The sequence below is a fragment of the Notechis scutatus genome, chromosome 3 (genome assembly GCF_049901735.1).
Source record: "Notechis scutatus isolate UNSWTSFEM ecotype Mainland chromosome 3, rNotScu1.2, whole genome shotgun sequence".
In the NCBI taxonomy this organism is placed as follows: domain Eukaryota; kingdom Metazoa; phylum Chordata; class Lepidosauria; order Squamata; family Elapidae; genus Notechis; species Notechis scutatus.
This window is the reverse complement of record NC_142011.1, coordinates 80,344,293-80,357,292: the sequence shown is the minus strand read 5'-3', so window position 1 is coordinate 80,357,292 and position 13,000 is coordinate 80,344,293. Positions and strand designations below refer to the sequence as shown.

The 13,000-nt window shown below is 36.4% G+C and overlaps 1 protein-coding gene across 1 annotated transcript in view; it reads left to right on the top strand.

Annotated features, from left to right (window-relative positions):
- The window catches only part of COL24A1 (collagen type XXIV alpha 1 chain), a 145,863-nt gene that overhangs the window by 23,244 nt on the left and 109,619 nt on the right, over positions 1–13,000 (top strand). Inside the window, exons 5-7 of the mRNA XM_087960561.1 lie at positions 356–409; positions 1,656–1,709; positions 12,831–12,875. Of these exons, the coding sequence (XP_087816687.1) occupies positions 356–409; positions 1,656–1,709; positions 12,831–12,875 (153 nt within the window). The remainder of the gene's footprint in view (positions 1–355; positions 410–1,655; positions 1,710–12,830; positions 12,876–13,000) is intronic.

Genomic DNA, 13,000 nt, shown 5'->3' with positions numbered 1-13,000 from the left:
GTCTTTTTATTGGAATAAGATGGTGGTAATTTGATTTGACCTTTTAGAATTGTATTTTAAACAACCAGAGAAGTATTAAATATTTCTAAAATATAGCTACTAGAATGCTAAAACTATGTTTTTCTCTTTCTAGATACAAGTCATCTATACATCTTATATTAGAACAGCTAATGTTGTAAATTGTGTGTAAAAATAATACCTCCAGGATATAATGGAAATTATTTGCTTGATTAAAGTTTTATTTTATATATTTCATTGAATCTATATAGCCTTCTCCTAAATAATGTACTCTCTTCTAAGTGATTTTAGTAATAATACCAGTGCCTCGTATATTAATTTGATTTTGTTATCCCAGGGCCACAAAGGTGATCCAGGGTTTTCCCCAGGAAAAGCAAAGCGTGGAGAAAAAGTAAATGATTTATTATCTAGAACTATCTAATAGAAATATTGCTTATATTCTTATTTATACTGTATGATTTATGTCCAATTTAAAATTATAGGAGGATTATGTAGATAAATGAAATTGTGGTTTGGAGAGTGACAAAGATTTTCTTCTTAAAGCATGGGCATTAACAGAAATTCCTTGCTTTCGTCAAAATGACCAAAGCAGTGTCATACTGCAAGCTACACCTTTTTGGTGGGGGGGTGACTGACAATGTAGAAACAAAAGGGAAAAGAAAATGATGGGTTTGCCTAATTGTTAAAAATATGGTTCTCAAAATGTTACATTGGTCCATATAATGTGCTCTTTGTAATGTTGTTGACTTTCTTTTGGATACAATACATTTAACTGATTAATTTTGTTTGGAAAGACCTCTTTGGTACATCTGCAGGTTTTTCAAAATTTATATTACTAATTTTAAAAACTAATAGAAAGATGGTAGAAATGAATACTGCATGTTTTATACTTGAAAAAAGTTTGGAACTATTCTACTATTAAGTAACAATCCTGTCTATTTATTGAAGATTGATATACACCAGGGCAGTCAAGCTGTAATCTAACTGGAATCACCTTGCAAGTTTATTGTTGCAAGATTCATCACCCAGAGCTTGATGCAAAAGACTAATTGAATTCAGATTAACTCTTGATGATTTCATGGACATGTCTATGTAGCTGTGTTGTAAATAATGTGGAGTTCACATTATTTCCTTCAATATTTTTTCAGTGTTCTGTCATTGTATTACCATCAAAATCAGACATGATGCTATTCAATTTTTTAAAATAATAATCCATGTTAAACTTAGTACATCAGAAATTCAGCAAGAACCTATTTTGATTTAAATGTTTCTGCTTCCTGGACTCCATTCTTAATATCAGCACTTAGCAGTGTTCATAGTTCTTCCACAAAAATTCACTCCAGATTATTCTTTATTTCAGAAATATAATTTAAGAAGAGCAAGGCATGATAATGTTCCTGCTGTACTACCAAGAATCAGGAATCCTTGCTAGTTCTCTGCTGTTCACACAAAGATCTGCAGGAGATTCTCTGAATCTCTGGCTTAAAGTCACTGAAATCTTTTAATGGTAGAAGCAATACCATGATGATGGGTCATATTACAGTAGATTGAGAGCTGTGGGGAACATAGTCTTTCCAGAGTACATGGTCTTCTTCGATCTGGTATCATGCTACATTAACGTTCTACTAAATTTATAGGGTGATGCAGGACTAACAGGGTTACCTGGCATAGAGGGCCTCAAAGGTAGAAAGGTAAGATTCTTTTTTTTTTTTTGTATGTGTATTTGTAGGCCATTATTAGGGTTTATAATTACAATTAATTTAATAGCAATCGCACTTAAACTTATCTACTGCTTTGTAGTGCTTTACAGCCCTGTCTAAGCGGTTTAAAGAGTCAGCATATTGCCCCCCCAACAATTTGGGTCCTCATTTTACCCACCTTGGAAGGGTGGAAGTCTGAGTTAACCTTGAGCCTGGTGAGATTTGAACTGCCAAATTGCTGGCTGCAGCAGAAGTAGCTTGCAGTACTGCACTCTAACCACTGCGCCACCGAGGCTAAATATATATTTAATATATATTTAATGCTCATATGTAAAAGGAATTTCTTACAGATTTCAGAATCTGAGGTTGCAGTTTGTCATCAGAGCCACTCCTGATATTGAAAATGTAGGAAACCAAGTTTTCAATAACCTATAAGACTCCAATACCGTAAAACATTGTTTAAATAAATCTGTTATAAAAAAGAGTTTCCAAGAAAAGCCCTCTAACAGTATAAATTACTTGAATGTACCATGGATGTCTTGGAAACTATGGAAATTTACAAATTAATTATAATTTTGTGGCAATTGAGGTGCTCCTTTGACTGGAATTCTGCTATTTGTAGGAAATTAAGCATATTTTATGTAAGAAATAAATAGTACATGGGTTGAGATAATACTGTGTTTCTTTTGAGTTATGATAGTGAGCTTCTGATTGCTTATTTGGTGCAGAGATCTTCAAATCTATTAAAGTGGTCAGAGTTGATTAGGCTAATTCAGTATCTAATATTTATAAACTGTCAAGAGACTCTTAGGGAACCTGAAAAAAAACATTATAATATTCATACATAATTATTTAGCATTCATATAGTAAGCTGCAAGATTATACAAAAAAGTACTTTGGAAATTTGATTTCTTCTTTTATTTTAAAGATCAAACATATTCATTTGCATAATGTCTCCCATGTTATAATTACATTATGTAGTCAAATCTTTCTCTATATGAATCCAGTTGTGTGAAATATAGAGCTTTGTAGCTTTCCTCATGGGTATTCCTAAAAGTCTTTCCCATTAGACAGAACTTCAAAATATCATGTGGCTGTAATTTTTATAAAGAAATCACTTTGAAGATACAGCACAATTTTACTTGGCATATACCGTATTTGCCGGCGTATAAGACGACTTTTTGCCCTGAAAAACATGCCTCCAAGTGGGGGGTCGTCTTATACGGCGAGTATATAACAAAGGTCGTCTTATACGCCAGCAAATACGTTGTTGTCACTCGGTGCAAGAGCGACAGGGGCGGAGCTCCGCAACTTGCGAAGCCCCTTCAAGCCCAGCCGGAGTCTCTCTTCCTCCTCCTCCCCACCCACCCACCCACCCACCCACTCCGCTCGTGCGAGCGGACAGGCAGGCTCCAGGCTTTGCCCCCATCCTCACCTCCTTCCATCCCCTCCACCCCCCACCCAGTGGCAGAAACTTCGCCGCACGTGGGGACGAGTGGAGGGTGGGAGAGCAGCGACGCAGCTCAAAGCTGAGAAAGCGCCATCCTTGCTTTTGTGCTTCGGGAAGAGTTCATGTTTTTGTTTTTTTGTTTTTCTCCCAGGAATGGGATGCTGCTCGTGCGATTTTCTTTGGGAATTTTTCTCTTCCCGGTTTCAGCCTTTGCTCGAATCCTCCCCCATTCACTTCTGGAAAGGATGCTTGTGTAACTCTTTTCCTAAGCGTTGCTGGGGTGGGGGGGGCAGTGTGCAGCGTGAGCGAGAGGCTCTTTTCCTTTCTCCCTGAGCGCAAAACCGTCTGCCTTCTTCTCTCTTGACGGACCGAGCAAGGCTAATAAGATAATAATAAGATAATAAGATAAGATCCTAAGCGCGTTGTGGAAACAGATCTGGATCTCATTGGAGAAAGGTAGCAAATGAATGAACTGGACTTTTGGCAAGTCTCGGGTAGGAACTCGACGCTTTCTGGAAAGTTAGTGAGCAGGAAAATAGACATCCTTTCCGCTTTCTCCCAGCGTGGGTATTTCATTATCCCTCCCTGTAAGAAGTAACAACCACAAAGCCAAGGGAAAAACGATGCGCAGGAAAAAGCCACAGTAGGAAGCAAAGATTTCTCCCCCCCTCTCTCTGAAATAATTAATGTCGCAATCAGTGTGGTGCACCCTTGGAGACAAATTGGTTGGGGAGGTGGAAAGATATTAAGAAACAACTCGACTGTTTTTCGTCCAGTTTTATTTTTATTTATTTATTTTCCCCTGAAAAAGCAGATCGCAAAGAAAGAGAGAGGAATTGAGTGCCAGCCTGAGAAAGGCGAAGCTGCCTCTCTAAAGCATTTTGGTGGCTTTGTAAGTTTGGGGAAAAGGGACGGGGTGTCAATCAAGAATTATATCCAGAATACCCCAAGTGTTACAACTTACCGTATTTGCCGGCGTATGACTTTTTTGCCCTGAAAAACATGCCTCCAAGTGGGGGGTCGTCTTATACGGCGAGTATATAACAAACTCTATATTTTGAGTGGAAATGTTGGGGGCTCGTCTTATACGCCCAGTCGTCTTATACGCCGGCAAATACGGTAAGCAATACAGTACATGCTGGGCTTTTCAGTAAAGCATTGGCACCTTGTTGGCAGCCATGTGCAAAGGCAGAATCATAGCTTGTATATTCTTACAAAGCCAAGGGAAAGAAAAAGGCAGACATAGTGTAAACGGCAAAATGTTTTGATAAATCTATCTAGGTGACCTTAATATAATTTATGTCCTCCTGCTAGTTAGCATGCTAGCCACACTATCTCTGAGTACACAATGAATATAAACAATTTGACTAGGAGTGATGATGTTATCTAGCTTGGGTAATGAAATGTCTGGAAGAAAACAGGCAAACTCAGAAAGCATCAAAGTCCCCTCATTTCAACCCTGAGCTATAAATATTATCCTTTATTGATAAACAATTAATCAGATTCCTGATTATTCTTTCTCCTTGTTGCCACTCAGGATCAATTCAGCTTGTTGTGCCTTATAAGGGTGCATGCCAGCAGCATGTGTCGTAATAAATTTTTACTATTTTTATTATTTGTGTTCTGGAACAATTGTTGAAAAAAACTGACATTTCAATTCAAACTATGTTTTTACATTTTTTGAATAATGCTTTGTATTTCTTCAGGATTCCATGTCCTAAAATAGGGACACAGAAAAAGATTAATATTAAATTTTATTGCTATATATCTGGCTAGTCTGATAACTAATACATTTAGAGGTCTTTATTGATTGTCAGATCTGCATGAAGGCCTTACCTTCAAAGAGATAGGGTTGAATTTTGTATTCTTTCAAAGTACAATATAAATGTTTTACCACAACAGCCCTTCATCTTAGAAAAAAAATTAGTAAATAAAAAACAGGCTTTGCAGTTGAGATGGGAAGAAATAAAAATATATGGCCAGAAATGAAAGATCACTTTCCATTTTACAAAAAATGGAAAGAAGGACATACAACTAAGGCAGAATATCAGCAGATAGCCAGAATCTGCAAAGACGAAGTCAGGATAGCAAAGGCTCAGAACGAACAAAGGCTTGCAACAAAAGTCAAAGATAATAAAAAAAGTTTCTTTCAACATATAAATAACAAAAAAAAAATATATCAAGGAAACAGTCGGTCTACTAAAGAGAGAAGATAGCAAGGAAATAACAGGCAACAGAGAGAAAGCAGAACTGCTTAACTCATTCTTTGCATCCGTCTTCGCACAAAAAGAAACTAGCTCAACCTACCAAAAAAATAACTGTAAAAGACAGACCAGAAGTAAAAGTTAAAATAAGCAAAAAAATAGTAAGGGAACACCTGACTGATCTTGATGAAAACAAATCACCGGGGCCTGATGGATCACATCCCAGAGTTTTAAAGGAGCTGGCAGAGGTCATCTCAGAACCACTGCACCATATCTTTCAAAAATCCTGGAGCACCGGGGAACTACCAGAGGACTGCAAAAGAGCTGATGTGGTTCCCATCTTCAAAAAAGGAAAAAAAACAGACCCAGGAAACTATAGACCGATCAGCCTAACATCAATACCCGGGAAGATACTGGAAAAGGTAATAAAAAAAACAAATCTGCCAACATCTAGAAACAAGTAAAGTAATAACTAGCAGTCAGCACGGGTTTGTTAAAAACAGATCATGCCAAACCAATCTTATTTCATTCTTCAACACAGTGACTAAATTAGTAGACCAGCAAAATACTGTGGACATAATATATTTAGATTTCAGCAAGGCATTCGACAAAGTAGACCACAACCTACTTCTTAGTAAGCTAGAAAAAAGTGGAATAGATAGCACCACCACTAGATGGACTCGCAACTGGCTGGCAAACCATACTCAACGAGTAGTCCTTAATGGGTCTAAGTCTACATGGAGGGAAGTAAGCAGTGGGGTGTCACAAGGTTCAGTCTTAGGCCCAGTACTCTTCAATATCTTCATTAACGACTTAGATGAGGGAATAGAAGAGGAACTTACCAAATTTGCAGATGATACTAAGCTGGCAGGAATAGCTAACACCCAAGAAGATAGGCTCAAGATCCAGATGGATCTTGACAGACTAGAATACTGGGCCATATCTAACAAAATGAAGTTCAATGTAGAGAAAAGTAAAGTCCTACATTTAGGCAAGAAAAACCAAAAGTACACATATAGACTGGGTGAAACCAGGCTCAATACCAGTAACTGTGAGAGGGATCTTGGAGTCTTAATGGACAACCAGCTAAATATGAGCCAGCAGTGTGCAGCAGCAGCCAAAAAAGCTAATGCAATCCTAAATTGTATTAACAGAGGGATACAATCAAGTTCAAGGGAGGTACTAATACCACTCTATAAAGCCTTAGTAAGACCACACCTAGAGTACTGCATCCAGTTTTGTTCTCCACATTATAAAAAAGATGTTGAGACTCTAGAAAAAGTACAGAGAAGAGCAACCAGGATGATTAGGGAACTGGTGGCTAAAACTTATAACGAACGGTTGCAGGAACTGGGCTTGGCTAGTCTAGTAAAGAGAAGGACCAGGGGAGACATGATAGCAGTCTTCCAATATTTGAGGGGCTGCCACAAAGAGGAAGGGGTCAAGTTATTTTCTAAAGCGCCTGTAGGCCAGACAAGGAATAATGGATGGAAACTGAACAAGGAGAGATTTAACCTGGAAATAAGGAGAAACTTTCTGACAGTGAGAACAATTAACCAATGGAACAGCTTGCCCTCAGAAGTTGTGGGAGTGCCATCACTTGAGACTTTCAAGAACAGATTGGACTGCCATTTGTCAGAAATGGTGTAGGGTCTCCTGCTTGGGTGGGGGGTTGGACTAGATGACCTACAAGGTCCCTTCCAACTCTGATTATCTGTTAAATCTGTTAACATTGTTTATTAGTGGAACCTCTTTCATCAACTAAAAAAAACCAAATCTTGAATTATTATGCCAATATTTCTTGAATGGAACATTTACCTGGAACAGAAAATTGTATGCTTGGTTGTACTTTTATTTTTTTAAGTCCATATATTAGGAGGTCCAACATTCTTATTCTAATCTAATTCTAATAAATTAACAGCCTAAGTTTCACCAAGATGAAATAGGCTTCAGTTTGAAAACTTAGATTGATCTCTTTTTTAAAAAGAGATAACTATGGATCCAGCATCATTGTGCTACCTGTGTCTAAAATCCAGTGAAATTATTCAGATCCTTATTGTTTAATATTTGTCAAGCTGTAGATGACAAAAAAGCAGATTAATGTTAAAGGCAAATTGTTCTGACAAATCAAAAGGCACAAAACAAAACTGGTACCCAACAACAAAATTCTGATCCCAATTGCCCTCGTAACCTGAGAACTATCTGTCCATATATTCAGGACATCCAAACTAGCCTGCCTCTATCCCAAAGGTGCTTTTTCAAGAGGCAACTGGGGTTTCTGTTTTTTCTTTGAAGAAGCTGAATGAGCTTCTTCAAAACTTTGATGAGCTGAAGAAGCTTCTTGAATGAGAAGCGAAACGCCTTGAAAGAAAAACCAGAAACTGCAGTTGCCTCTAGAAAAAGCACATTTGGGACAACCGTGACCTGGATGACTGAGAATCTCTTTAGATCACCTGCCTCTAATTCAGAACTAACTACTTAAGCTCGACATTGTTATTTTAGACTGAGTCACAAACCTTTACAAAATGTTTTTGTAAAATACTATAATCACAAATTTAAAAAATTATAGTTTGACACCAAAATTTATCTGCCTGAGGTTAGGATAAGATTGCACTGTTTGGTTATTTGTTTGTTTATCAGATTTTATCCCTGAATATGGGTTCAATTCATCCATTCAGTTCTGTCCTTCTGCAGTCAAATGAATTTGAAACAGGCAGGCATTACAAAATGTATGTGATGTTAAAGTTTATTGCATGACCAATATTTTGTGAAGCCATAATGTAATTTGTTTGATTTTGGCTTTAAAAAACCAGCTTTTTATAAAACAAGATTTCAAACTTTGTGATGCCATAACCCTCTAAAATATAAATAAATTGTTTGACAACAAAGCCACCCTCATGAATAATTAAGGTTGAGCAAGAAATAAATCATTACATTTTCATTTATAAACCAAATAAAACAATAATAGAAATTTACAGCTTTATAAAGTTAACCTTTCACTGAAAAAAAATAACCAATAAAGCAATCCAATCTAAAAAAACATATTTTAAATGAGAAGAATAAGCTTTTTTTGTTTTGTATCATTCCTACTTTATTTTTGAGAAAGATATTCTCATTTTTTGTTCCAAATTTATTTTTCATGACTGCATGCTTTTTATAGTAGCAACTAATCCTTATTTTGATGTCAGCTTATCCAGGCAGAGTAGAAACAAGGTGTCAGTGATCCAGCTTTGTGCACCAAAGGATTAGATATTGTTTGTGCATTAAAAAAAGAAAGATTGCTGTTAGAACTTGTTCCCATCCTGCCTGAACAAGCTGACAGCCATCTTGTCAAAGCAAAACCCATCAGGTTTCTGAATGCTGAGCTGGAATCTTGTCAGAACGTGCTTTGGACTTGATTAGGATAAAGCTGGCTGTCAGCTTATATCCAAGCAGAGTGGGAGTAAGCTTTGGTAGTGAGTTTGTTTTCTACAAATAAGCCCCACAAAATCTGCAATTCCCATCAAATCTGTTTTTTACTTCCCTGGATGGTCTGGCTTATTCATAATGATTACTCCACCTTTGTATCTTCTGTATAGGAGGGTGCATAGTATATATTTTCTGTTGCTTTTAAACAATATGTATATAAGAAGAGAGACAGAAAAAAGGTATTAGTATAGTAAAGTGGATTTCACAGAGGTAAATTCAGTTCAGATTTTAATTGGGCTTCAGGCAGCTGTTGAGGTTTCTACATGTGTACCAGGGAGCTTTTGATCCCACAGCAAGACCTCTGTGTTAATTACCCAGCCACTCACTCAGGAGAGTTGATCAAGAAAAAAATTGAATGTGATGTAACTATTGCAAATGTCTTTCTGGGAATATGTGGAAGGGATATGTGTTTTTATGATTGGGAATAACATTCAAATGATATTTTACTTGTACAAAATGTCAAGCATGTTTTTTTTAAAGGATAGCTAGTTAATTTGAAGAATTGCCAATCAAATTTCAAACAAATTTGTAGAGGCTGCTAATTATGACAAACAATGGGTTTAAGCATGTAATATATTATTGTGTGTTCTAGAACATATTTTAAACAGAACAAGAATAATATATCAGAATGAATTAATATTGTATTCACCAGTGCCGTAAACAAAACATGACACATCAGCATGCTTCATCTGAAAATTGTTACACATTGCAGACAAATGTGAAATTGTATTCATTGGATTTATATCCAATGTTTTGTTCAGAAAAGAGTATTCTAAAATGTTTAGATTCTAAAGTTTCTTTCCATGTATGGAGTTAATACAATGAGGTTTAAGCAATATCTAGAAAGCCTGCTTTATATTCAATTACTATTTAATTTATTCCAGGTGAGAATAAAAAAGGTCCTTATTATCCCAAAGGTCCTTTTTCAGAGAGAAACTGGGTTTTTCTTGTTTTTTCTTTGAAAACTTTTCACTTCTCATCAAAGAAGCTTCTTCAGCTCTGACTGGATGGTGGGGAATGGAAGGATTTATATGCCTTGCAGACAGCACAGTGCCTCAGTGACTCACTAAAAGGTTGCAAATTATCAGCTGTGCAGGAAATATAAATCCATTCCCCACCATTGAGTCAGAGCTGAAGAAGTTTCTTGTATGAGAAGAATAGAATAGAATAGAATTCTTTATTGGCCAAGTGTAGTTGGACACACAAGGAATTTGTCTTGGTGCAAATACTCTCAGGGTACATAAAAGAAAAGATACATTTGTCAAGAGTCAAGAATCATAGGTACAACACTTAATGATAGTCATAGGGTACAATAAGCAATCAAATCATACTAGGAAACAGTCAATATAGATTGTAAGGATACAAGCGACAAAATTACAGTCCTACAGTTACAAGTGGGAGGGGATGGGTGATAAGGAGTGACGAGAAGATTAACAGTAATAGTAGTGCAGACTTTGTAATAGTTGAACAGTGTTGAGGGAATTATTTGTTTAGCAGAGTGATAGCTTTTGGGAAAAAAACTGTTCTTGTGTCTAGTTGTTCTGGTGTGCAGTGCTCTATAGCATCGTTTTGAGGGAAGGAGTTGAAACAGTTTATGTCCGGGATGTGAGGGGTCTGTAAATATTTTCACAGCCCTCTTTTTGACTCGTGCAGTATACAGGTCCTCGATTGAAGTAAAACATCTTCAAAGAAAAAAAAAGAGAAGTCCAGTTGCCTCCGGAAAAAGCACTTTTGGAACAACCATGACCTGGATTGACTGAGAATCTCCATTGGCAAAAAAAAGCATTATAGTTCCAAAATTACAAATCAGCCTAATACAGTTAGTCCTTGACTTACAGCCATAATTGAGAACAGAATTTCCATTGCTAAGCAAGACAGTTGTTAAGTCAGTTGTGTCAGATTTTATGACCTTTTTTCCCATGTTTGTTAAGCAAATCCCTGCAATTGTTAAGTGAATTGCAGAATCGTTAAGGGAATCCAGCTTTCTCTATTGGCTTTGCTTGTCAGAAACCAGCTGGGAAAGTTACAAATGGTGAACACATGACCCCCTGTACACCGCAACCATTGTAAATGCATCCAGTTGCCAAGCAACCACATTTTGATCACATGACTTGACTATGGTCGTAAATATGGGAGACATTGTTAAGTCACTTTTTAAAATGCCACTGTAACTCTGAACTAAATGAATGTTTGTAAGTCAAGGATTACCTGTGTTTTTCAAAGAAGCTGCATGAAATTATACAAGTTCAATTACTAGAATGAGTTCTGGTCACTTTGTCAATTTTTTTTCTCATTTGTATGCATGTCTGAAATAATCAATTAGTAGCTGTAGTCTACTGTCTGGATTCTCAGACAGAAGTTACTGCTGTAGCTACACATTTCTCTTAAAAGGTCAAGAAAACGGGGCAGGCCACATAAAAGTACTGCAGCTGCCTGATAAACAAGGACCTCTGTCAGCTGCAATGTTTCTTTACCTTTACAAACTAATTATCACTAACATGTACTTCCATTGTTAGATTTAAAACTCTTTTGAATAACTACCACAAAAAGGAGTTAGCTCTCCTTTATGTAGACTAAGAGGAAGTGAAATGTGCTGATGGATGAAGTGGAAGGATATTAATTTAGGAACCGCAAGAATGCATATTTATGTTCAGACCTAATTTACATGTGAAGGATTTGCACTTGCTCTTCAAATAATCCCTTACTTCATTCCTCCCTTGTTTTATTGATACCAAATTTTAAGAAACAGGTAAGTATTTTCCACTAAATTGTCAAGCTATTATCACATTCATTTTGCCAAAAACATCCAAAAGGTGGTAATAGAATATTTTCGGATTCTTTCAAAATACTCTCCTCCAGATCAAACTGTACACATGCATCATTTCATAATGGCCATCTGTGGCTGGGGAAATGGTTAAATGTGTGTTGTGATCTTGTGGTGCCAATGCGTATCCTTTTTATATTTCTGTTGCAATTACCCAAGGGTTGGAGCTCATATTGTGATGTTATGTTTCATACTTTTGATGTTATCAGCTTTTTGTATCTGTTCCTGGTCAATGCCTTTCTTAATTTAGACTTGAAAACAATTTTTAAATGTATGTTTGGGAGCATATGAATTCATATTATTAGCAGTCCTAATCAATCTACTCCAGAATGAAAACTTCATTTATCTATGTTTGCACAATGTGGGTTATAGATGGTTGTTTCTTCCTTCCCAGGCTAGAACTGTGTGGTCACCCAGCCAACTTCCATTCCTGAGGGAACTTGTATTTCCTCACTCCTGGTCCAACACCTTAACGCTTAACCATTACATTACATTAGCTCTCACCAGTTAGTATATTGTATATTATGGGATTTTCCCCGTCACAGTGTATTGTATATTTCCCATAATGTATAGCATATTTGATTAGAAAGTTTCCCAAAACTTTTTGATCACACATGCAAAACAAAAGTATTGTGAGTTATCCAACAGGTTTACATCAGCTATCTCACTGAGATGCTTCTATTGTCATAAGAACAAAATATTTCTTTTATCATATAAAAAAATGCTAGCAAATATCTTTTTCTAGCTAAATTCTTAGAGCTCTGTGGAGAATTGTATCTGCTATAATCAAATTAGCTTCTCAAGATGCTCTGAAAAAGATTTGGGATTGAAAAACTACTTCATCTATATCCAAATTTGAATAATTATAAATATATAAATTTATGTTACATAAAACAAACCTACGTTCGATATCAGCCAGGTGGCATATTAGAAATTTTAGTAAGTAATTATATTGAGATAAGGATTTCTCCCTCTCTATATCAGTAATATATACTGATACGTGTACTTCATGTACTGAAATTTTGCCAAGTCTAAAAACTAAACTTGGCAAAATTCTCTTGGGAGAGTTTTTAAAAAAGGATTGTGCTTGCTTCTGTTTATATGGGGACATATGGGAGTGTTTTAGACTTCAGTGCAACATTTGTTGTTGTTTTTTATACCTGCAGGGTTTAATGGGATATCCAGGACCAAGAGGGATACAAGGGGAGCAAGTAAGTAAAGCAATCATGATTTGATATGCTGTATATTAATCCCAAATATTTAATAAGCTCCTCATGCTTGCTTGGTGGGTTGTCAAACGTCTTTTGTGTGAATATGGGCCAATGTTTAATCCTGC